Consider the following 26157-nt stretch of genomic DNA (forward strand, 5'->3'; position numbering starts at 1 on the left):
TTTTCAAAACGAGTGATTTACTAAAAGAAACAGATATCTTAGATGTAATAAATGATAATTCATCATCCTCCATTGGAAATGTACTGGGGTTGTGAAAAATGCATGAATTACTAATTAATGAGGCATTCTGAGCTGATTTACATATTCATAAAGGTGGGGTTGAGTAATTGACATATGCATGAGAGAGCTGAGTGATGGTTTTGAGATAATAACACATGCCTTCATAGGAACCTTTATTTTTCTAAATTCTTCAAAAAGCAGAGGGAGTGAAGATGCTTTTAAATTTCCATTACATATTCATTCTTCCCAAAAGAAATGCAGTCAAATGCTTTCAGAGATAAATACACTGAGGGAATGCAATGATGTGAAACAGTATGTAAAATTACATTTTGTGAAATATTGCCCTATACAGATTCTTCAAAAGTTCATTTAGCAAACGGATGTGCCCAACAACCATGGTTAGAAATTCTAAACATGTGACTGAATCCTAAAGCGAACACACAAATATGCTTTCAAAGACGAGTGAAGGGGAAAATAAAGCATAACAAATACATTTATGGTAAGCGTGAACTCGCTTATACGCAGTCAATCAATCATCGACAAGCTCGACAAAGTGTGCTGGGTGCTACAGGACCCGTCTAATCCAACAGAGAAAAATGTAAACTTAAATTCAGATGTCAACAAAGCTCTACTAGCTTTAATCCTGCATGTGGCACTTGTCCAAAGTAACACCCATTTCCAAAAGTCCCTCCCAACAATTCTACCATCCATTTCTACCATCTTAAAGATGGTATTTAGTGTTAAGACCTCTCAGATATCTGATGAAAGGATCTGATTTATGGCATCCCGTCGTGCCATGAGGTCAGCTTTTTGGAGACTTACTGCAGATGGGGTGGGTCCAAGAGCGTTTGGACAGGGTGAGTGTGTATGTCACTCGGAAAACGTCTCTGCCATTGTTAGGAGAGCTCGAACAAAAGCCTTGTGAAAGCTGACCCAAATATGGTGCATTAGAAGAGCACAAAAACATTCAGATGGTTCCTAGGCTTTCTTTTCAACTATGCACCGCCGAATGACAAGTTCAACAAAAACATGTTGAGTTTTTCACCCAGGCCTATTGTGTTCCCACATTAACTCCAAGCTGAGTTCTTTGAGCTCGTCCAGAGTTGTGTCTGGACTCCATGGGTCTGCGATGGCTCTGTCAGCGGGCTTGGCCTCCACTGCACTCCACACCGTTTCCTTCAATGTTCTTTTCATTCTCACTCCCTTCCCCGCCCCCCCCCCCCCTCAGCAACTTGGCTTCCACGCACGCTGAAGCGGGCGATTGATGGGGCAAGAGAGAAGTTAAACAATTAAAGATGGCCCTCTGCGCCAACTGTTTTGTGCATTAGGCGTCACGCTGAGAGGAAGCCTTTGTGCTCACAGTTATTGTTTGGATGGAAAATGAAAGATCTCATTCTCAAAGCAAAGGAACTCTCTGTAGCCAGTGTGAATAATATATCAAGGTGCCTGGGTATAACAATCATTTGATTCCCACTGGGACTGGATGGATGTAATTTTTCCTGGATCAGGGTATAAATGAAAATGAGGTTCATGCAACATCTGGTCAAGCGCGGCCAAAGGGAGACCAAAAACTAATTGCAAGTATAATGGCAGGTCTCGGTATTTAGCAAAGCGAATAACAGCTGTCCTTATCAATCAGATGCAGATGATCACTATCGCACACAGGGGGGCTTGACGGCAGAGGTGAAGCATCACAAATTAGGCGCTGCTTTAGAAATGCTGAAGTTTGACTTTAACCTTGCAGGACTTTTTGGAAGGCACTTCTGAGTATGGGAGAGGAGTTTTGGCAGAGGAACAGAAAGCCTGGTGGGTCCGCACATCTCGGGATGCTGGTACTCCACACTAATCCATTTTAAACCATCTGTGAAATTAGCAAGATTCCTTAAGTCCTTCACCTCCAAGGATTAAAAATGGCCCTGGGTCTGAGCCATCGCATGTACGCATATGTATGCATGTCTGCTATCAGCCCAAACTTCTGAGGCTATAATCACACTTTACCCTCTACATGACAGACGCTTTTGAAAAGGTAACTACTTTGAAGACAATTTCACCCGAGTCTCTCTCCTCGCATCTTTTCAGATGCTCTTTGAAATCTGTAGAATCTGCACTTTGTGTTATACTACATAAATATGAGCCTTCTCTGTGAGAATTACTCCCCCTGCAATTCAGCACACTCCAGAATTGAATAGCGACACGACGTGCAGCCCGGCATGCTGCAAAGTATGTATAAAACAAACCGAACCGCTTTAAATCTAAAAAAAAGAGGAAGGCATTTCAGGGCTCGAACATCTGCTGAATGGCAGTCTGGGCCGCAAGGTAAACAAAAGCCATACATAGACAAAAGTTACCTGCAATGCCTCGTTGAACTGTACACATAAACAGCTCGAAAGTGCAACTCTTCAGCCCTGCGGAGTTTCAGCCAAAAGCTGTACAATGAAGTCATGAGTCAAGTCTAATGAGAAAATCAGATAAATAGCAGCTGGGCTTGGGGAAACAGCCCTCCCTGACTGATTCACTGGACTCAGTGGCAATAGCATGGAGCTCAGGAGGAGCTGCCACTTCCAGAACAGTAAAATATTGTTCCAGACGACTCCCTCCAATGTTTAGTCATCAGGGCCATGAAATAACAGGGCTGTCGCCTCCGCACAGCAATACAGTATTAATTATTATTTGCAGCCCAAACACCTACATGTTTGTACTAACACTCTGACAGTTCATCCAAACAGGCCATTTAAAGGCTGCAACATCATTCTCCATACTTACCAACACCCCCACCTAGCCTCCCCCCATTCGTCCTACCAGAGGCTCGTGCAGAGAAGTATGCCGTATTAGAGGGATTAAAAACCAGCTCATAGGAAATAACAATGCTCATGTCTTCTTCCAAATTAGAACATCAATAACCGCCACATCTGCATGTGCCCAGAGAAGCACAAGGGCAAATGCGCAATGCCAAGGCTGCCTTCGGGGCCAAAGATTTGTAATGCAAGCTTTGTGAATTACAGTAAGATTTATTGCGCAGCAATATATGTCTAATTTTCCATCTACCGTGGGGCGCTTCAGCAGCAGAGAGCTGACACAGGCGTCTATTATACACACCACAGTTAAAATGTGGTTATTTTACGCATGCTCTCAGGGGAAGGAGCTTATGGTGCACTCTGGCATTGGACAAAAAAATGACTGATGAAGATAACAAAAGGAACACATAAATGGTTTTCCAAAGATGTTTTGAAGTAAGTTCTATTCCAGATTCATTTTTTTCCCTACAACGGCAAACTTAAGGAAATGATGAAAAGCCTCCCTTTCTATTGGGAATCTGTTTTATTTCTTCACACAAAAGCAGGTACTCAAGAGATATTGACTGATAATCTACTTTTTAAAGCTAGCTGTACATTACAACATTCACAAATGTAATCAACACCAATGCTTACTATTTGTGATCATACCATTTTTTATGTGCCAGTCAGAAACATTTATTTTCTGATCAATTACATTTTAAACTAAAATTACTATTATCACAAATTATTCATCAAATAGAGCTATGTCAAAAAGGTGAAGCTAGCTGGGAGCAAAAAGAGAGATCCCAGTGGCTGGAATCCAAAAGATGAAAAACTCCTGCAGTTTAGAGGGCTTGGTTTCCACCAGGACTTCCACCCTATTTCTGGCAGATGCTGCAGTCCGTCAGCGGGAGCACATATACATTAAGAATAGCCTCTATACCTTCTTAATGTGTTTAGGAAGATATTCTTAGGTATACATAGATGGTCCCATCTAACATTGTGCTTTCTCTAAAAGATTTACGAGCCAGCACTGAACATCTATCCTTATTGTGAAACAATAATAGATTGTTGGGAGGGGAAAAAAATCCCAGTTACTATTGTTATCCATTCAGTTCCATAGTGAAAACTATGAGAAATATGGCCCTTTTTATTTCAAAAGAAAAACACTTCAAAAAGTTTTTGCACATCAAATGAAGCAATAAATAAATAAATAACTGCTAACCAACTGATGCTAAAAAGAAGACTGCAATACATAAAAGCAATTCAGTGACAACATAAGGTAATCTCACATCTGAACATGCATCATCTACAGGAGCTAAAAACAGCCATATGGAATTTCCCCATAGAAATTACTTAGGGTTTAACAGATATTACATTTTTCGTCTTATACTGAAGATTATATTATGGCAGAGAACCGATAACCATTGGTCAATATTAAAATCCTATACTATTTTACTTTCAGTGATTATAAAAGGAGCAATCTTAATTGCTTTGTGTAATTCAGTCACAATTTGAAGAAGTTTTTGTTTTTCATGAGACTTTTCCTACTTTTCCAAATATATGGGAGTCAATAACCGCTACATCTAGTGGTAATTTCATGTTTGTTTTCCTAGAAGTTCATCTTTAAACTTTTAGTTTTACAAATCATCACATTAAAAATAATATTAAAATTGGATAATATTTAGAGCTTTTAAGTGCCGGAAAAAATGTGAAGCAACTTGAAAAGTGCTTGAATTTCACTCTTAAAAGTTTGCATGAACCCTGAAATTAATAATGTAAGAGCATTCGAATATTTCTGCCACAATACCATAGTTTGAGTAAGTGTTACTACATTAAATCCATGGTGATTTGTGGACTGGGGAGCCTTAACTTGTTTGTGGCACAGTGTTTCTCCTGATTTCCAGCACTATATTATCTGATATTTGCGGTCTAAAGCAGAGAATTCTGTGCAGAATTTGAATGCTCCCCATTAGATCTCACAGGGATGTTATTATTTTTGGCAAATTCAAATGCTTTATCACTGGATCTCCCAGCGGTGTGTAGTAAGTAGTGTCAGAGTAACGCATTACAAGTAACGTATACGTAATCAGATTACTTTTTGCAAGTAACTAGAAAAGTAATGCATTACTTTGAAATTTACAACAAAATATCTGAGTTACACAAGTTACTTTGTTTTCCCATTTATTGACTAACAGCTCTCCTGTCCCTATATTGAGAGAAAGTGCAGAGGCAATGTATGTAATTCATGATGTAATTCTAGACCAGTGGTTCTCAAACCTGTCCTGGGGAACCCCACCACTGCACATTTTGCATGTCTCATTCATCTAACACACCTGATTCAAGTCATCAGCTAATCAGTAGAGACTGCAAGAGTTGAATTGGGTATGTCTGATGAGAGAAACATACAAAATGTGCAGCGGTGGGGTGTCCCCAGGACAGGTTTGAGAACCACTGATCTAGACTAATGCCCTGTCCAAATACCCACACTTGCAGTCTTTGCACTTAAAAACTTGTCTACTTACATGACATATTTCCTGTATTTGGCCCGAGTGTTCAAGTAGGCATGAAGATTGCAAGTGTATAGAACTTTTGATTACCCGATGGGACACACTTATAGTGTTGCAAAGTGTTTTGTTGTAAGTTTTGTTGTATTTACAGGTTTTTTTTTTTTTTTTTTTTATTATTATTTTCAATACTTTGCATTTTAAAATAAACTTCTAAATGTCTGACACAAAATAAAATTGTGGTGCTTCTAATTAAGTGATAAAAAGCAGTTACAAATGTTGTACAAAATACACATAGCCTACTCATCTTTGCACCAATTAAATGTATAACACTTTATGTTTTACTACCAAATTATATGCAATATATAATTAATTTAACTTTGCATTTAACGTTTTCATTGACATCTCACGATTTTGGGGCAGGTGAGTTCCCGAACATAATGCATGATGTGATAAGCTTAGCTTAGAATACTGATCTGAAGCGGTATTCGAGATAGTGTGGGTTTAGTGTGCTTTACTAGGAAGTAACTGCACTTTGGCACTTACTTCCTGTCGCATGCACAAGCTCTCAAGTGGCCAAGACCGCATTTGGACAAGGCATAAATGTGAGCTTAAATTTACTTATTTACTTCTCCTGAGTCCTATTCTTCTGTATTCCAGAATTGCAGCACAGCTGAAAGACTTGTTTGTTGAGCTGCGCCCTCTACTGTACAGGCGTGAATTTGCATTTCCTTCTGGTGTGAAAGGGGCTTTACATTTTTAAAAAATATAACTTCTTTTTTTTTGCTGTTATAAAAACAAACAAATAGCCCAGCCCAGATGAGAAAAAATAAAGCAAAAATAACGTAATGTTTCCATAAAAATGCATAGGTAACGCAATTAGTTAGCTGCCGTTTGATGTTTCTCATATGAAACAGAAATGGCAGCTCTTATCAGTTGTGCAATGTGGTGGTCACACAAGGGCAACCTCTAGGTATGCAATATGCAAATTTAGTCGCACTTGCAAAAAAACGTTGCAAAATGCGACCATTTAGTTGCAGTCTGGAGCCCTGAAAACACTACAAGTAAATTTAAACTATGTCTATCCACAGGCACCATGATGGCTCCCTACTTTTGTTTCCCTGTTTTCTCTTGTTTCATTACAAACCCTCTTTATCAAAACCATGTGAAATTTGATATTATATTACATAAAAGCTCAGGGTCAACATGTCCTGTTGCCATTAGGAAATATTGGAATAGAAGTTTGACAAATTAGAGAAGAATGTCTGTGCGTGTGCATCTTCCTATTCCTTACATTTCACGCCAGAGCAAAAGGAAAGGAAAGGAGTATGTGCTTGCAACTTTAAAATTAAGATAGCCACCAAAGAAAATGTGTGTGTTCTTCCCAATTCATATATAAAAAAAGCTACAGAACTACAGCCTAATCCAAAGCTGTAGGACTTCACTTGCGAGCTGAAATTGGTGAACTGTTATAGAAATAGAAACAAGAAAAACTACTTGACAGTGGAGTAAGAAAAATCTATTTAATTCAAAGGGAAAACAAGATCATTTGTTTCTCACCGCATTGAAAAGTAGTTATTTCTTCTTTTAAGCATACATTTTACAAAATGATGTTAGAATTCTCTGAAAACAAAACTTTAAATCAAGGAACACTTACTGGAAATCAAAATACAAATAATTATTTGCAGTGTATATCACATTGCATGTGTAATGCAGTGAGTGCCACTAATCCTCTTGGAAATAAAAAGCTATTTTTCACTTTTAACTGTCTAACCATTTTACAGTCCAATCACATAATGAGTATTCATCAAGTACAGCATGTTAAAAATAATTGGTGATGTTTTGTTCAGTTCATTAATTGCATGGGATACGGAAGGTCAGGTCAATTGCACTGCATTGTGGGATACAATAATCCATGCAGTAAGCTCTCTTGTATGCTGTACATTTTTGTCTCATTCCACTCTCTAGCTCCCTGCATGAATCAGCATACTGTGAACAAAATCGGGTACTAGCCAGACCTTGATCAATTGAACATTGGGACTCTGATTTCCACAAGCTTGTGCAAAATATCACTGGTATTTCTTGAGAGGCTGAAGAAAACGTGACAATATTTCCAGTGACAGGAATGTGACAGAACGGACGACTACTATACCTGATTAGTGCACTGACTACTGAACTATGAAAACTATGAATACTGGTAGTATTTTCTGGATACATTTGCATAGTGTGCACTGTCTAAATAGTACTATACACAATATATAGTGCAGCAAGAGTAGTGTGCTTTTGCAAACATGGCTGTGGATAAAGCCCAAGTCCCTTTAAAGGCCCAATGAAGTGCCTTGAAGTGCACCACATTATTCAGTGTGTTTCCACTGAAATAGGAAGAGAGGGTGGGACATATAAAAAACAGCTCCTCCCCCTTTTTTAAATAGCCAATAGCATTTCCTTTATGTCACAGCTCGGCCAGAGCCATTGTGCTCAGTGAAGCCGCAGTTTCCTCCTCATCTCTAACCGTTTCACCTCTTAATTGTTTTAATATAACATTCTATGCAAAATGGGATTTGTGTGACACTAACATGAAACCAGACATCATTCGCCCCAATGGAAGCATATTTACACTGTCTGAATTGTTTGCTTTACCATATATTGTGCACTACGTGCCATTCACCATGTAGAAAATAGTAAATGATTGAGTTAACAAGTGACCAATTTTAGCTTTAGCATCTATTTATAATGTAGGGGGCGGGGCGCTTTGGATTCTAGAGAGCATTTGATTGGACAAAAACTGATGAGAACCTTGAAGGCCCCGATATACTTCAAACAAAGTTCTTTTTTGTTCTTTGTTTAGGGGTAAAACGAAGTTCGAAATGCATGACTAGTGATATACTGTAAACGAACATCTCATGCCGCCCACACTTCTGAGAGTGACAGTTAGATGAATATGTAAATATGTGCCGTGCACTTTCTTCTCAGCAACAAAATAAACACAACAAAAATGAGAAAACAGCAAGCATTTATTATAGAAAGCATATGAAAACGTCTGATCATAACAGCATGGGAATGTTAGCATGAGCTCTGCAAAGTAGCACTCCAGTCACGTCACGTCTTCATATAGCACTTTATTCAATAGATTGTTTAAAATCAAGCAGCTTTACAGTATCAAACATGAAAAACAGTGTTAGTGCCTCATTTCATCAGAAGCACAACTTCATTTTGTACTATAAAGCAGCTATCCAGTGTGTTCATGTTTTCACCCGCGGAGATCTTAACTCAACGAACTCAAACACACGAAATGCGTCCCACGCAAGTTAAGGCGGAGCCTCAGCACACGCCTCCTATGACGTTATCGTCACAGACCAATGGTAGTATGAAGGTGTTCTGGAGCTGGAGCGAACTTTTCCTGAAAGTTCGCTTTGGCAAGCCGTCTTGAACTTCCAAAAAGAACACAAAACGAACTTCGTTTTGGCCTGATTTTGTTCGAAATGACGTCACATCAGTTCGTTCTTCGATTTCGTTTGAAGTATACCGGGGCCTTAAGTGCAAAGTGATGTCATCAAAATACTTGATCTATATGGTGGAAGTGAGAGACTAAGTTTTGAATGCTTATATCTTCTAATTTAGTCAGTGTTTTGAAGCACACTCTCTTTTAACAGTAAGGCTAACATATTAAAGGTACAATATGTAATAATCTTGTCCGCTAGAGGTCGCTAGAAGCCTATTCAAAACAAAGGCGTAGCTTGATAACGGCAAGTTTTGGAGCGGAATCTTAGGACATGTGGTCTCCATCTCAACGGACGGTGCAAAAGAACAGGGATTGGAGTCTGGAAGAACTCATGTTCATGGATGAGATTATTAACCCTACTGTAGTATGAAGAAGAGCAGGAAAGAGAGTTGTGGGAGCTGAACGAGGCCACTGGAGCGATTGCGCAACACACGCCTCACGAGCAGCGGAACTTTTATTATGCCAGTCGCCGGCGCCGCTTCTGCTTTTCCGGTCATGAGTATGAGGTAACGCAGCTCTGTTTATCATTAGATACATTTGAGTGTGTTGAAAATGTTATAACGTTACTCTGTGCGTTCGTTCGGCGTCTGCTGTGAGACAGTGATGCACATTGCAGTAATCGATTTTAGAATATGGCTTATGTAGATAAATGGCATGCAATTAAGTTTAACGATGGAGAAAATTATGTATTACCGTTAATAAAAATAAAGCTGCACCTGATTAGGCTATGTTAGCTATTTGACAAAATACTGTTTTTCTCTGAGGCATAGTACTCGCAAAAAATCAAGAAAATTAGATTTAAACAATAAGACTAAACGTGTTGAGCTAAATAACAACAAGTCATTTTCTGTCTATAAATATATCAAAACAGATGTTCCCTTGTCTATTAAAATATGTAATATTTTTAAGTGTCTTTGGTGTTTCCATGGTTTCTACAAAATAAAACCGGAAACCGAGGGTAACACGGGTATGACGCAATTGACAGGCGTCTCGGAGCCTTGGTTAAAATTGCAATTTTCTCACGATTTACAAATAGTTGGAAACATTTGGGATATTGTAAGTACTCAAGTGAACAAAATATATAACACTGGCCTAGTGGTTTTTGGATATTTTACTGCAAAAAAAAAAAAAAAAATTACATATTGCACCTTTAATACTAAAAGCCAAAAAAAACTTCAATTTTGATTTCATGGGGACTTTAAGGCAAGTCAGTTCAGTCAGATGAGCCATAACACCCTTGATGTTACAAGTACAGCTCCTATCTTACAATAATCATAAATCATTTAATAATTATATTAAAAATCACTTAAGCTCAAATCACCCAAAAAATATATCCAGGCTGACTCAGCGAGTACGTTACGGCTTGCAGTGTAAACACAAGTAGGCCTAACTGACTGAGCTACTTTCATTCCGCCCACATATCGAGCGTTACTATTTCTCTCTTTCAAAAATATATATAAATACCCTGCAATAACCTCTAAAAAACAAAGCTTAGCGTTTTATATGACCCGCTAAGTTACCCACCTGCAGACGTTGCCGTAAACCGCTCTGCTGTTCTATCGTTCTCATTCTGTAGGTCCAAGTAGTGCTGGAAACGTCGTTGGCGTTGTACGCACTCACGTAAAGAAACACGTGACATTACCATAAAACCACGAACAACTTTTAGCGGGCGATTTCATCGGTGTTCAGTAAACATGTGCGTACGTACACCGTTTAGTATTATTACATGTGTATGGATGTAAACACACTCCTGTTCACTTCATACCCTTGAGCCTAGAACGGTTTCAAAGGTAGGTGAAGAGAGATTTTTTTTTTAATTTATTTTATTTTTTGTAGCCTACTAAAATATCAATTGATATGACATTTTCTTCTCTCCCCACCTATCTCTCTTTGTTATTTAGTATTTGGCTAATGCTAATGGTGCATGGTGACAGAGCAGGATCATTCATTCATTAAAGGATTCGTTCACTTTCAAATTAAAATTTCCTGATAATTTACTCACCCCCATGCCATCCAAGATGTTCATGTCCTTCTTTCTTCAGTCGAAAAGAAATTAAGGTTTTTGATGAAAACATTCCAGGATTTTCATCTCCATATAGTGGACTTCAGTGGAGTCCAAATGGCTGAAGGTCAAAATTACTTCAGTGCAGCTTCAAAGCGTTCTACATGATCCCAGACGAGGAATAAGTGGCTTATCTAGAGAAACCATCGCTCAATTTCTAAAAAAATAAATAAATAAATAAAATAAAATTATATACGTTTTAACCATAAATGCTCATCTTGAACTAGCTCTCTTCTTCTTCTTCTCTATTTGAATTCCAGCAGTGTAGACACTGCTAAGTGTATTACTGCCCTCCACAGGTTAAAGTTTGAACTAATTGTTATATACTTGCACTAGCATATTGTATATGACAGTTTAGTTCAAACTTTGACCTGTGGAGGGCAGTAATACACTTAGCAGCGTCTACACTGCTGGAATTCAAATAGAGAAGAAGAAGAAGAAGAAGAAGAAGAAGAGAGCTAGTTCAAGATGAGCATTTATGGTTAAAACGTACAAATTTTAATTTTTTTTTTTTAGAAAATGAGCGATGGTTTCTCTAGATAAGACCCTTATTCCTCGTCTGGGATTACTGTAAACTGTAATTTTGACCTTCAACTGTTTGGGCTCCATTGAAGAGAAAAATGGAGAAAAATCCTGGAATGTTTTCATCAAAAACCTTAACTTCTTTTCGAGCGAAGAAAGAAAGACATGAACATCTTGGATGACATGGGGGTAAATTATCAGGAAATTTTAATTTGAAAGTGAACTAATCCTTTAAAAATAGTTCTCGTAGTTGGATTTAACCGTTGGAGTAGCAGCAGCAGCAGCAGCATAAAACCAGAAATTATAAAAAATCAGGTCAAGCACAATTATTATTAGCTTTGTTGTCCATTTAAGTAACCTGTCAGTGAAATGTGTTCAAGAAAAAAAACAAGGCTGCCACATAATATGTAAATTGTTTGCATGTGTGCAGATTACTTCTTTGCTCACTAATACACAGAAGTATGTAAATGTTTGAATTCTATTCAAAGGTATTTCTACTTCAGCCATTGCATTTATTATGGCAGCTAGCTCATATTATGCTCAAGGCACATAAAGTACATTAATTTACTACTCACTTAACACAAACTCCCAAAGTCAAATTAATTCCAAATAATTAATTTCCACATACTTCTGGTTAAATAATATTTTAAACATGTCCATGACTTACTACCAATCACTAATAAAAAAGAAACGCACAACAAATAAAACAAAATGTCTCTTTAATTTGTAAGTGTCAACAGCAGTACAAAAGATGGAGTGATGGTGAGACGATTTTGTCATACGTGTGTGTACTCTATCTTTTATGGAAAAAGAGGAACTCTTGAGGTAAATAAGCAAACAGACAGGAACACCCTCATCTGCCGTCGTACATCAGTGAATTGAGAATATACTGTAGAAATGGTGTTACATTACAATATGCCAAATGCTGCTTGTGGGGAGAACAACCTAGATATTTGTACAATTCACTAAGGTGTCTAAATACACCAAAATGTGTCACTCTTCTGCTTTATTTTATTTGATATAATAATACTACCATTACAGAGAAGACTGGTCTCTGGACATACAACTGTAGCATTAATTAGTTTACCTCACGTCAATACTGCACATGGAAACCAATGACTTGCTGGTTTACATACTAAAGCCAAGCAAAAATATTTTTAGTACCTTTTTTTCATTTTTTTAAACAATAATATCCTTAGCAAATAGCTGTCTTTTGTACTGTATAAAGAAGAATGTGAACACAAATGTGATGGCAACCTTTTTAAGTTCAATTAAAAACTTTACACTGGACTGTACAAGATATTATGATAAAACTATTTACATTTTTAGACTTAAAACTTTTTTTTTTTTTTTCCAAAAGCAGCAACAGATACTATTCTACATCTCTAACGCCCGAACAATAATACCTGCCATGGGTCTATGTACCTGCTGAGAAACCGGTCTCTACACACACGCGCACACACACACACGCACACACACACACACATGCACACACAAAAAGACAAAATCAAAGAAAAGTGTTATCAGGCTGCTAGCAGGATTCAAAACAAGAGTGTACCTAGCGACAGAAGCCACACACAGTGTTGCTTGAGAGACAACAGAAACCTAAAAGCAAAGTTCCATTGACAACAGCATACGTTGTCCCTGACAGCAACATTTTACTCTTCTGAACAGCAGCTAGCATGTCAGTCCAGCATGTCAGTGAATTGTGCTGATTAAATTAACAAAAACTATCCCACAATATACATCACAAAAGTCCATACAAAAAAAAAAAAAAAAAAGCATTACAGTAAGATAAGTAGAAACACCCAAACTTTGTCCTCAATTATTGTACCTACTTTGCATTAATATGGCAGTGACAGTTATGTATTATTAAAAGAAATGTCATTTAGGCTTGCTGTTGACTGGATGAGAAATGGTCTATTAAACACTATGAAGCAACACAGAGCAAAATACTGTATGAAAACCTCAAATGCACAGAGTGGGTCTGCATTGTGCAGCATAAAAAAACAAAAACAAAACATAAATATTTGCACATCCCCAATGGATTAAATGCTCACCGAGAAACTCACATATGTTTTCAGATGATGCTGTACTGTATGATACACCACAACTGATGCCCCACAATTACTGTACATGTTCTTTCATTCAAATTTGGCACATAACCAATTATTATATAACTTCAGCAAGTACCTTAACATTTAGAAAACAATTTGTAAAATAAAAAAAAAATAATAAAAAAAAGAAGAAAATTACGTACATGGATTTCAAGATTTGTCCTTTGCTACAGAGTGCACTAACAACATAGCAAATGGCTGGTTAATTCAGCATGGAGTGCGAGGTTCATCACTGAAACACATCGAAGTGAGATGTTCTCAGCCGTTTCTCCAATACTATTCAATCAACAGGGATGTGAATTCAGCAACTACATGAGGTACAGTGAATTGTCAGTTTGTGATTTCGTTCTTTTTTCTAAGCACAATGACCAAAAACATACATACATACACACACACACACACACACACAAACAAAGAAAAAAGTAAAATACATAATTTATACTTCAGTAAGTATCCATGAACAAAAATAGAATTCTATTTTCCTATGTTATATTTACAATGAAAAGGAAAAAAAAATAATGAGATGGAGATTTTTTTTTTTTTTAAAGAAACTTTGTTTTGAGCTCCAATCCATTTTGAAATTTCACTGTTTTTATTCTTGTTCTCTGATTGTCCTTTAATTCTGTTCTACTGACACTTTTAGAGCCAATAATGGCTAATAAATACAATAAAATGTCTATGCACTAGAGAGCTTCAAATACAATATACAACACAAACATACATGACCATTAAAATGTGCTACTGAAGTCCGGTGTGTCTCAGTTGGCCAGTCACAACGCGAGCCTCTCCGTTGAGTATACTGCTCTTTCTCCCCTAGGCAGCACTGGAGCTTAAACAAAGTGTTCATTCATCACGTGTCTTTGCATAAATAAACAAAATATGTCAAGAGAAAAATGACTCAAATCTGGCAACTGTGAGGCGCGCTCACATGAGTCCAAACAGGTGACTTGTTCATGTAGGTTTTTTTTTTCCTCGCACAACGGCTTCACATTAGTCAGAATTGATAAAAATACCATTTATATCCAGTGCTTGTAACACTTTTGAATCATTGTCTCCGTGTGAGATTTTTTCTTTTCTTCTTCTTTTTTTTTTTTTTTATCTATACAAGCGCAATCAAGTTTCAGTCCCAACAACAGTCCTTTTGTCTGCTACCAGCCTACAGAACTGGCTTGGCATGGTCAAGGAAATATGTACAAATCACGTACAAATCAACCAATCCACCAGCAAACAGATATAACAGCTTTAAACAATAAACGTTGGCTTGTAAGCAAGGAAGAAAAAAAAAATTTGAACGCGCATGTCAGGGGACATCCAGCCAAGTATTGTACCTTATGTAAAAATCACAACAAACTTAAACAAAACCAACAAAATAAAAGGTACAAATACAAGCTTTTAAAGAAGTGCTCAAAACTTCTATGAATTAAGTAAATGCTTTTCAAAGAGGGGTGCTGAAAATAAAAGTGATGGCTTCAACTGCTGGGAGAAGTAAGCGCTAAATAGTCGTTGGTACCTTTTTCGACCTTTAGAGGTAATGCAGTGACCAGCAGCCTTGCTGTGACATTTCCTGTCTATTCTAATCTCTGGGTTACCAATGAAACAGACAGGTTCAAGGGCAAAGGCAAAATAGCGGGACTCATGCATTAATAATGCCGTATTTCAGATGATACCGACTCGTCAGTCATTTTAATAATCCCCCACAGCTTGATCTACTTGTTCCATCTGCTCGCTAGCACCTCGTGGCTGCTTCTGGCCGCAGCCTTTCGCTAGAGCTTTGATGGAGAGAGGGCACAATAAACCACATGGGCCTCGTCTCCATTGTTCGCTACCTTTCTCCTGGGCATGGACCGATGCCGGGAGCCAGATGGCAGCCCCTTGAGGCAGGGTGTGTGCTGGGCAGAGGTCAGGTGAGTGGAGGTGAATGGCACTCGCACCCTGTAGGAGCTTTCAGTAGGGCCAAAGTCTAAAACAAGAGGCCCTGACCGCTGGCTGCTTCTTGGCTGTCCTTCCACACGGAAACAACCTGAGATCCGTTCTACTGCCGGAACGAGCGGGTAATTTAGTAGAGCTGCAGGACTGAATACAAAGGAGCAAAAATGTGCTTTTTTATTATGAATTGTCGTCTTTTTTCCCCCCGAAGTGCTCAAAAAGATCCAATGCAAGTACAGTTATTTAAATCGCAGATAAACAGATTTGTCTTTGTGCATTTTCAAATCTGTTTGTTTCAGAGTATATTTTTTAAATGTAATTTAAATACAATTAAACCATCTTAAATCCAAAGATGGTATATAGAAAATTTGGAAAATAAGTGCCATTATTAGTTTAGTTTATTTTCTCCTTAACCCTCTGCATAACAGGCCAAAACATCCTAATAAACTGGACGTTCTCTTAAGACTTAATGATGAACAAATTGCAGAAGCCCAAAGGACTTTAAGACTATTTTATGTCAGTTAAGATTACAATGTCCACAAGACTTAAGTGTAAATAAAAGACTTTAAACTTGCTTCCCTGGAAAACGGGGCTCAAGACTTTAGCAGAATGTGCGTGTACATATTGTACAACAGCAATTTGTGATTGTAATACACCAAAGCTGCCTTTTGCTGCCTGTCCAATTCTGCAGATTGGATGCCATTTGGCCCCTTGGCATTCTGGCCTGATTACAATCACTGTGATTAAGAACCGAGCGGGTAAGACTGAATTAGACAAGGCCGGTGGTTGGACGATCACTGCATTGAACCTCCTGGAGAACTATAACACTCTTAGTTCCTGAGCATTTGAAGATGGTAGTCAATGGAGAGGAGACACAAGTGGAAGAAGAGTAAAAAAAGTGGGATTTGTAGATAAGATTGCAAGGATTGTCTAAGACTCATGCAGTCTCTCCCTTAAGACTTTTAAATTTAAGATTTAAGAGCAGGAAGCTTATGATATGTTTGGCACATCTGGACTTTTTAAAAATGTAATAATATAATAATAATATTAATAATAATGTCAATAATAATGGGGAGTTTTAGGCTTTCCCTCTATGGTTCAGCAAATGTAAGGACTTCTTCAGTTAAGTTTTATCGTATTATGAAATGTCAAATGAAGTGTTGTTTTCTTTTTCATTTTAAATAGTTCTGATTAAAAACATTCACAAGCTGTTGGCTGGTACAGCATACCTGAGTGAGATATAGAACCCCATTGAAAACAGTAATGTACGCTTCAAAAAAAAAAAAAAAAAAAAGGTTTCAACAAATACATCTGTAAATCCATATGAATTTGAGTAAGACTGTGAGTTATGCATTCATATGAAATAATTGTCAAGTCCTATTATTCAAAAATGTCGTAGGAAATACCCCAAATTGTCCATGATCAAAACACAAGGAAAAAAAAAAAAATCAATAAAATAACAATAAAAAAAGCCAAAATAAAACAAATCAAATTGTTTCACACTTGGAGAAACACTTAAGACCAATAGCTGTTAAATCTGAAGGAGCCACATCTGCATGCTGGCTCCCAAAACGTATATCATCAGAAACAAGTTTTTCTTTTTTTTGTTCGTTATGTTCTCTTTTTCTTCTTCTTCAGTCTTCCCTCTAATAAAAGGATATTCTTCACAGGGTGTTTTTGCCTCAGTTGGCACTGACCGGCTCCTGTGTGTCATTCTCACTGCTGTAGTCCGATTTGGGCTCGTCCTCAAAGTCCTCGTACATGTCCATCTCGTCCTCTCCGTTCACGGGGTCGTTAGGCACCATGGTGCCTGGTTCCATCTTCATGTTGAAGGTGCTCTGGATGACGGGGATGGTGGGCTCGGGGCTGGCCGAGGCACTGGAGCAGTCTGATGTCATGTGAGGGGAGGGCGTAGTGGTCGCCATGGTTATGGCACCGGGGTAGACGACACCTGCGCTGGTGGTGATGGGGATCTGCGTCTGTGGCTGCTGCCTGATACAGAGGTGATGAAACACACAGGAGAAAGACAGTTTTATGCTTATGAAGAGCAAGTGCGTGCTTTTACTTTTTTGCAAAGCTCAAAGAAGCTTAAGAGCTTTTAAGAGAAGGATGACAAGTTTAACGCTTCTCAAGGAAAACAATTACGGTCTTGGGGAGTAAGAGAATGGAAAGAATGTACACTGGTCGAAAACACGTAAAGCTTGGGGAGTTTAAAACCCAGGCTTGAATGGAACATGCCCAACCAGTAGCCCTGTAAATATTATTCCCAATCAGCGACAACGATTTGGGAAACGATTGTGAAAATGACACTCATTTCTTTCAGGGCGACAAAGCCAATTGGTTGGTAGAGACACAGTCTCCTGATCTTTAACGGGCTGATTGATACTCCAGCGCTCGTATTTCTTGCTGTTGAAGTGGAAACACCTGGAGCAGGCATTTTCTTCACTCACCACACACAGTAAATTATAGAGTTGTGCTCCAAACATCTGCCCTGCAGCCCTCTCTACATTCATACTCAACTCTAATATCCTAAAATAATGGCTACGTGAGTCCCGCTGCCCTCTGTTACCGTCTAAATGTGATAAACCACCACTTTCAAGCAGCTGAAAGAAAATACTATTTTGCCAATGGGATTCAACCCAGGGCCATATAGTGCATTTCCCCTCCTCCGAGAAAAAATAAATTTACCACAGCATATAATCACAAAGGGAGCGTGTGCGCAACAAAAGGCGGAGCTCACTTTGCTTTGAAGCGTATATTAAAATTAAGTGAGAGGGCCATATAACGTGACAAATGAGCTAAGTGGCTGAATTACTCCAATCAACCTGATTAGGGGGTCACTGGCTTTACACCAGGAGTTGGCACACGGCATGGAGTCATTACCTGCCTATTGTGAGAGGTCTAAGCTGGCTATATTAACTGCCTATAGGGTTTTAACAGAGGGTAGGGCATCTTGGATGGCCACCTGCTATTGTTCCTGCCGTGTTTTCCGCCGTGCACCTACCCCACAGTGAAGAACTGCCTCATCTCCTGCCTCCTCGACCTCATCATCTGCTTGTACTCGCCGATGCGCAGCTTCTTGCCGTCGATAATGCAGGTGCGCTTGGGCCTGGGCTTGTACTTGTAGTTGGGATACTTCTCCAGGTGGATCTTGCTGAGCCGTGCCTGCTCTTCATAATACGGTTGTTTCTCCTGGTTCGTCATGGACTTCCAGCGAGATCCTGTTGACCACAGGTGAGAAGTTAGGAGTGATATAGGAGTGACTATTGCAGATTTTCTTCAAACAATATTTTATAACTACATTTTAAATTTCATTTTATTGAGTTTGATACATTTTCAATACATTCATAAAATGATTTAAATAATTAAAGCTATTTAAAAATGTAAATTTACATTTAGATACAAAATGAGCTTAATGTTGTAGAACAATTGAACTGCATTATTCTGTGGCAAGCACTGCTTTTGTGAATAGAGGGTAACTGCATCACTGTAACTGTTGCTGCATTAGTGGAAACAACAGGCCAGTAAATATCTTCAGCCTTCAGAACGTCCGGGCTGACGGGACTTTTAGTTGCTGTGATCTATTGACTCTCTGGACTGGGGGGACAAGACCCATTTAGCCCTGTCATTTTTCATGACAAACACTGCCCACGTGACAGCCACTAAATCCATCTAATTGAGCTGCTCCCGCGGGCAGCACGCCATCAAGTTTAACTGTGCTCGTCTGTTTGAGATGCATTGAATTGTATGGAATTACTTGCAAAAGATTAGGCAGGTGTGGTAATAGCCTGAACATCTTATTCACAACATACGTTTTGCATAGTAGCTATGTAATGCTGAGATGCTTGTTTATTGATTGCTAAGAGGGGAAAAACTGGCGTGGCAATTCTCATTTGCATATGTTGTGCAATTCGAGGTCCGGTGTACTGCATGCTGAAATATCTAGTCAATCAACATGACACTCACCCCCTCTCTTAATGGTGCAATTCAGCTACATTTTAGTCCTGTAAGTCTTGGTGTTGGTCCAAAACAGTGGGCTGTTTCAGTTTGGTAAAAACAGACCCTCCCTTTACCTCAACAGACGTTCAGTGTTTCAGCTGTCCTAATTCATACTGATACTATCAGTGTCATTTTAAGAATATATATATATTTAACAATTTCATAAAATAAAATATGACAATTTTTTCATATAAAAACCTTAGAAGATCAGATCAATAGCCAGGTTTCCTTGTTTTTTTTAATGAGAGTTTTGACATTTCATTTAAAATTTCTATATGGAAACACCAATAATAATTAAAATATTTAACAATGCAAATTATTTATTTTTTTTCATTTCATTAGATGACCTGTGCTTAAACTATAATAGAAACACATTTAATACATTTTCTAGACAAATTTCTACATCATCAAATGCCATGTGACTTTGCCTCAAGTCAAATATCATAGTATTTCTAAGAGTTTTGTTCAGTTTTGTTTTCTTCAACACATGGTATGGAAATGGTGCTTACTTGCAATTGTTTTTGTGATATTTAGATTTTTTTGCTAATAATTATTTAGAGCTTGAATGAAAACATATATAGCTAATGACAATCATTCCTTGAGTAGTTACTCCAAAGGAAAGTAAAGTCATTTCAGTAAGTAGAATGACTCTTTAAATGACGGTGTTAAAAAAGATTACTGGATTAGTGTGATCCAAAACAAGCAAAGACATTTTCAGCAGTTTCTGAAGCACTCTACAATAGTTCCCTAGGCACCAGTTGAGTTTATTCGTATGGAGTATGGCGTCATCCCAAACGAAAACAGAAAGGCCAACGCAGAAGGCCATGGCTGCTGGTCGTGATTGATATGGGGGGCTTTGACTTACCCAAGATTTTGCTGATGTTGGAGTTGTGCATGTCTGGGAAGGCCTGAAGGATTTTGCGGCGCTCATCTTTGGCCCAGACCATGAAGGCGTTCATGGGCCGTTTGATGTGAGGTTCGTTGCTGTTCCTTCCCCGGGGTTCCCTGTAGACCCGTGCCTCGGTAGTGCTGGCGCCTCCTGTTGGCCAACAATAATACTGATGTGGTTTATCTGCAGAGCCATTCAGTTCCTTACACCCTAGGAACACCAGAGCAAGAAGAAGAGAGCGGGTGGAAACCGTTAATCAACTTAGTAGTGCGGGGCATCCATCAGCACATCAGTGTGACTGGAGCTGAACCAGAGAAGGGAGGCCTGCAGTCGTACCTCAGATTCCAGGCTGCCCATCCCAGAACTGAATGGGACAAGCCCATGTTTTGGAGCACAGAACAAGAAGGCATTGTTGGTCGAGGAACTCCTGATGAGTGAAAACTAGCTCGAACCAGATGAGGAGGACCCTCACTGTAATGCCTTTTAAATATTTTGTCTGGGTCGCAGCGTTCGTACATTTGAACAGCCGTACATTTCTGGATGGCTGTCGTAATGTTTCTCCTGCTATGAGTAATAATAGTAATGCTCTGAATAATAAATGTGGCGCAAGGGTGTTTGTGTAAAGGAGGTAAAATTAGGGGAGAGGGGCAGTGTCTGACAAAACATATATCTCCATGTGATTGCTTTCAATGTGCTGTTAACACAAACAAAGCATGACAAAAGGCAGACGTAGTGGTTAAATAAAATATATCTTATAATCTCATAAAGGCCTAGTACTGTATATAGACCTAGACATGTTTTATGCAGAACAAATTCCAGATCAGCTACCATTTTTGTTACTTGGACATAATAAAAACTTTGTAAGGTCACTAATAATAATAATAATAATAATAATAATAACTAATAATGAAAAAATTATATGACAGATGAAATAGTAAAATATTAAATTAGGTTTCTGTATAAAAATGATCACAGGCATTACACACATTCACATGCACATGTCGGGTTAGTGAACGAAGCCTAGTGTAAGTGTGATACAGAGCAAACAGACCAGAAGAAGTGTAACTCCTCAATCAGGCCATTCACAATCAGCATGTGTGTCCCCCAGTTTCTGTATTTAACTTTACAGCAGAGTGAAAATGATTCAGTTTGCATGCGCATTTGCTTCCTTTTATTTGTAAGATGTGAAAGAATTAAATAAAAGCTGTATGAATATTTCAACAAACAAAAACATGTTGATAAATAAGGCTTGAAAAATAAAACAAACAAAAAAAAAAGCCTTCCCATATGCTACGATACATCTTTAATGATCCAAAAACTGGATAAGAAGGCTTGGAATCAGCCATGAATATTTCATCATCCACATGTGATGTGTATTCATTAGGACCCTGAAACTTCAAGTCTTGGCACATGGTACCTTGCTTTTGATTTCTATTATCACTGGTTTTGATAAACAAAATAAAAACTCCAGCTATGTAATGGATCTTGGCACTGCACCGCTACTAAAGCACCGGAATACTGAGATTATTCCAAAGGCAGCCCGCAGCTCAGAAAAGGAGGAGCGGGAAAATAGGCAATGTTTGAGAGGTACCTCTATTCACACACACACACACACACACGCACACACATGCCACACTCTGGCCCTGAGAGAGAGAAAGAGAGAGAGAGAGAGACAAAGTCTAAGTTTCAGGCAGCCAGCAGGAGGCTCTATCCTCCAGGTCCTGCTGGGCAGAATGGCTTTGCAAGGGCCCAAAAGATCCATTTACACATGTCATGTTTAACAATCATAATAATCCAGAAAGGGCTGCTGTTTATCTGGCTGCCCAGCTCCACACAGTCATGGTGCATCAGTCAGGCTCTCTCTGATCTTCCCTCTCCACAACTTTGTACCACCAAAGCAGCCGCCTCATCCCAGCCTCTCTCAGCCCCCTTCGTCGGGATTATACGGCGACGACATTCCCCGCACAGTACATTAATTTCATTTAGCACGCGCTCACCGTGCAGGATAAATTGATTTCACTTTGTTTGGCTTTGACAGCCATGTTTATTGTGCAATGAAATGTAGTGTGGCGTAGGGCTGACAGTATCCATCAACGCTGGGCAATCTGCTGACTGCCGGGGCCAGATGAAGGCATTCATTACCTTGCCAGCGCTTGCTCGCTCATTCGGCTACCTCACCCAGACACGACCGCCACTGTCTGTTCGGGGGGGGGATGGCCAGCTCTAATTTACGATTCGCCCCGTGCCATTACTTTACCACTGACACTGATTCAGCAATTTATATACTGGCATGCATGCAGATATAGGCAGAGGTGAGCAGCTTACATGCAGGAAACCGGCAGCTGGACTTTAAAATTGCAGATCGGATCCATTTTTCCGTTTCGCTGAGAGAGGGCGAGAGGGACCCGGGCTGGTTGTAATCATCATCTCATGCCCTGTTGTTGCTGTAGTGCGTCAGCAGACACAGACTCAGCGTTCTCAGTCATTTGAGTGGACCGCAGGAATGAGAGCCGGCTTAGAGAGTGCCGGTGCTCCGCGGGACAAGACGAGCGGCGGCCCCTGGCACGGAGCCCCGCTCGCAGACACGGGTGGTCCGTGCCCCCCACCCCACTGCAATCATGATGTGCCTTAATCAAAAGCAGCCAAAGAGTTGGCAGCGAGGTCGGCTCGCGCAACGTCACCCCACATCCACAACATGCAATTTACAACCCTCTGCTTTTTTTTCTCGCTTGTTGTTGTTTAATAAGAAAGCTTACATGCCTCTGACATTTACAAATTAGCATTAATTGACGTTTTTTTCCCCTCGTGTGGCTCTTTTAGGAAGCACCTAGTTAGGTGTGTTATTGTGTAAATAAATGCAGATGTTTCGGGATGCCACGGGAGACCCCCTGAGGTGCGTGAGGGTGGGGGGGCGAGACGGCAGGAGGCTTCTAATCGACTTTATTGTGATTTATGAGACCTGGTGCCCAACATGACAGAGCGATACAAGAATCTCCATTTAATTTGTCTCTCCCGGTGAACAGGAGGGAGAGCAGAGGGGGACTGTATGAATTACAGAGAAAGAGAGAGAGCGCTCGCGTGGAAGTGTGCGAGTGAAAGGGGCCCCGCGGCCCGGCACACCTGCCTGCAGCAGGCCCAGACTCGATGGTACGCGGAACGGAGCCAAAAGGCTGAGCCTCTCAGGCTCTCGCTGCAGCTAGCCTTTTGTTCTGAAGGCACACACAGACTGTCACACAAGAATCCGCTTGGAGAAACAAGCAACAATCACGCAAACCTGCCGGGTCCTCTGCGGACAATCCAATAAAGAAAGAGACGCCTTTCCGTGAAGGTATTCAGCGCTGACAATGGGAGTCTCTCCTAACGCGCACGGGCAGATCTGACACAATGCTCAGCTCTCCCATTCATGTCAGCACTCATATTGTGCTAATTAAACCATTACAACTTACATGTGATATAAGCGTACTACTTTAACATGCCAATTCTTGGGTTGCACCCAGCTGGATATTTGGAATTCTGCTCTGTGTGTGTGTGTGTGTGAAAGAGTTTATATGAACAAAAGCGCAACGTGTTAGTGCACGTTTCTTTAAGCTATTGTTTCTCATGCATCTCACCCTGGATGTTGTATAAAGTCTTGAAGACATGCTAAATTCCTGTTTGCACTGCACCATTGTAGAGACCGGCATGGAAACTTGGGACTTGGGCTGAAGTGCAGACTATAAAGACCGTAAAACTATAAGGACTGGCAGTGGGAATGCTGGGAAAACACAGACAGACAAAAGAATGCCTGGTCTCTTTGTTGTATAGACAGCCACATACAAAAGCGCATTACCGTTAAATGTTTTCCATCTATCTCTGAGCGGATTTATGTAAGTGTGATAAACTATATTTATTGATAGATCAATGGCATCCCATTTCTGCCTCAGAGTAAAATTAATAATAATAATAATAATAATAAAAAGATAATATTACTTATTGTAGTTGTAACTTTAGAACTCAAAATTGCAAGATTATTTGTCATTCTTGTGACTTTATCTCACAGTTTGACTATTTCTGACACTGTGCCTTCTTATTTAAAACTTTATATTTTTAACCTGTTTTATTTTTTACTTTGACGCAGAAATGGACTTCCAAATAACTTATGTTACATTACATTATGCCATTCTTTTGAACTTTCTATTCATCAAAGACTCCTGAAATTTTTATATTATGGTTTCCACAAAAAAATTAAGCAAGCAACTATCAACTGTTTTGATAATAATAAGAAATATTTCTTGAGCACCAAATCAGCATATTGGAATGATTTCTAAAGGATGACATGACACTGAAGAGTGGAGTGATGGTGAAGTAACTTGAGCTTTGCCATCACAAGAATAAATGACATTTTAAAATATAATAAAATAGTTATTAAAACAGTTATTTTAAATTGTGATAATATTTCACAACATTACTATTTTCCTGTGTTTTTGATCATATAAAGGTAGCATTTAAAAAAAACCATTTAAAAATCTTACCGACCCCAAACTTTTAAACAGTAGTATAGATCCTCACATATTCAATGTTCTTTTTATGACTTAATAAGCTGTTTATCATACTCGTTTATGAAACGATAGTCTGACAGACAAAAATGTCTGATTGAGCTTATGGTTCCTTCGCTTTGACTGCAGTTATTGCTACCCTATAATAATTCAGCGATAACCTTGCCACAATTTACCATAATACAGCATTAACATAGCGCAGAGATTACAAAGTTGAGCAGTTAATCAATCCAGTCCAACATTCATTTTGGCCGGCATTGTCTCAAAAGTGTGCTGATATTACCTCGACTTCCTGCCCCTGGAATCACTCAACATACCCTTTGTTCTGCTAAGACCCCCGTCTGACAGAGACAGTTTAAACACACACACGACCCGACCCGCTCGGCAAACAAAACTCATATGCAGCCATATGTGAATGAACAAAGGGGCCATACTAAAGCCTTTTGTGGTATTAGTTAATGTTTTTCATCTGAGCTTAAAAAGACCTAATGACTTTGCGGTGAGCTGATGCATGTGGCTCGTGGCTTTTTGCGAAATGAAGGAAATTCTATCTATTTCCATACCCCGCCGTTATTTTCCAATGGCCTCTCTCTCGTTAGAGATTTGGCAGCTGTTAATTTGGTTGCTGCATGCTTCACAAATATTAGTTCAAGCAACCTAAAGCTTTCTGCGAGTTGTAGCAGTGACAGAGAGCTGTTTTACACCCCAAGCCTTTTCCAATATAACGTGTCTTTTCAGCAGGCAGGACCTCCGTACAGGGAAACATGCTGCCGTTATGGACCCACTCAGTAATTTTCCTCTGCTCTCGATGGCAGTTACTGTATGAGTCTGTTTGCCCTGTTAAAGTGTCAAGAAATTTAATTCTCAAATGGTAGTTTCCTACTCAGCTGATAAATCATTTAAAGTGTTTAAAAAAAAAAAAAGCTAGCGTTATTGACGAAGCCCCAAAGCTTCTGAACAGAGCGGCGTAATAAAACAAAGACTAGTGGCAAATAAACAGAATAAAAAGGATGAAGGGTTTCCTTTTTTAAGCGGAGGTATCACATACACGGCGCTTACATTCCTCAAATGTTCAGGGAGAGGAGAGGAATGGAATTTGTTTGACTTGGTCTATCAAAAAAGGCTCTAAACACAAAAACACACAAGTAAACACTCCATGTTTCCCAACGGGTAAACACATTCTACTTGTAAAAGAGACTATTTAATGTGGGGCGTATCATCATAAAATGCCGTTCTCATCCTTCATCTCGATGTGTTTGCGGGA

At 39.2% G+C, this 26157-nt stretch overlaps 1 protein-coding gene across 21 annotated transcripts in view; it reads right to left on the reverse strand.

Annotated features, from left to right (window-relative positions):
* Positions 1-12145: 12145 nt before the first annotated feature.
* Positions 12146-26157, reverse strand: part of sox6 (SRY-box transcription factor 6) — a 161543-nt gene continuing 147531 nt past the window's right edge. For 17 of the 21 annotated variants that reach the window (XM_067399613.1, XM_067399627.1, XM_067399615.1 and 14 more), the window contains 5 exons: positions 20335-20568; positions 18475-18691; positions 17168-17462; positions 16700-16740; positions 12146-15617 (listed from right to left, as the gene is read on the reverse strand). In XM_067399613.1, coding sequence (XP_067255714.1) covers positions 15308-15617; positions 16700-16740; positions 17168-17462; positions 18475-18691; positions 20335-20568 — 1097 coding nt within the window. In that variant the 3' untranslated portion in view covers positions 12146-15307. Of the gene's footprint in view, positions 17463-18474; positions 18692-20334; positions 20569-26157 lie in introns of all 21 variants that reach the window. The other 4 variants (XM_067399619.1, XM_067399631.1, XM_067399630.1 and 1 more) reach the window with 4 other exon arrangements.

This window comes from Chanodichthys erythropterus, chromosome 11, assembly GCF_024489055.1.
Source record: "Chanodichthys erythropterus isolate Z2021 chromosome 11, ASM2448905v1, whole genome shotgun sequence".
In the NCBI taxonomy this organism is placed as follows: domain Eukaryota; kingdom Metazoa; phylum Chordata; class Actinopteri; order Cypriniformes; family Xenocyprididae; genus Chanodichthys; species Chanodichthys erythropterus.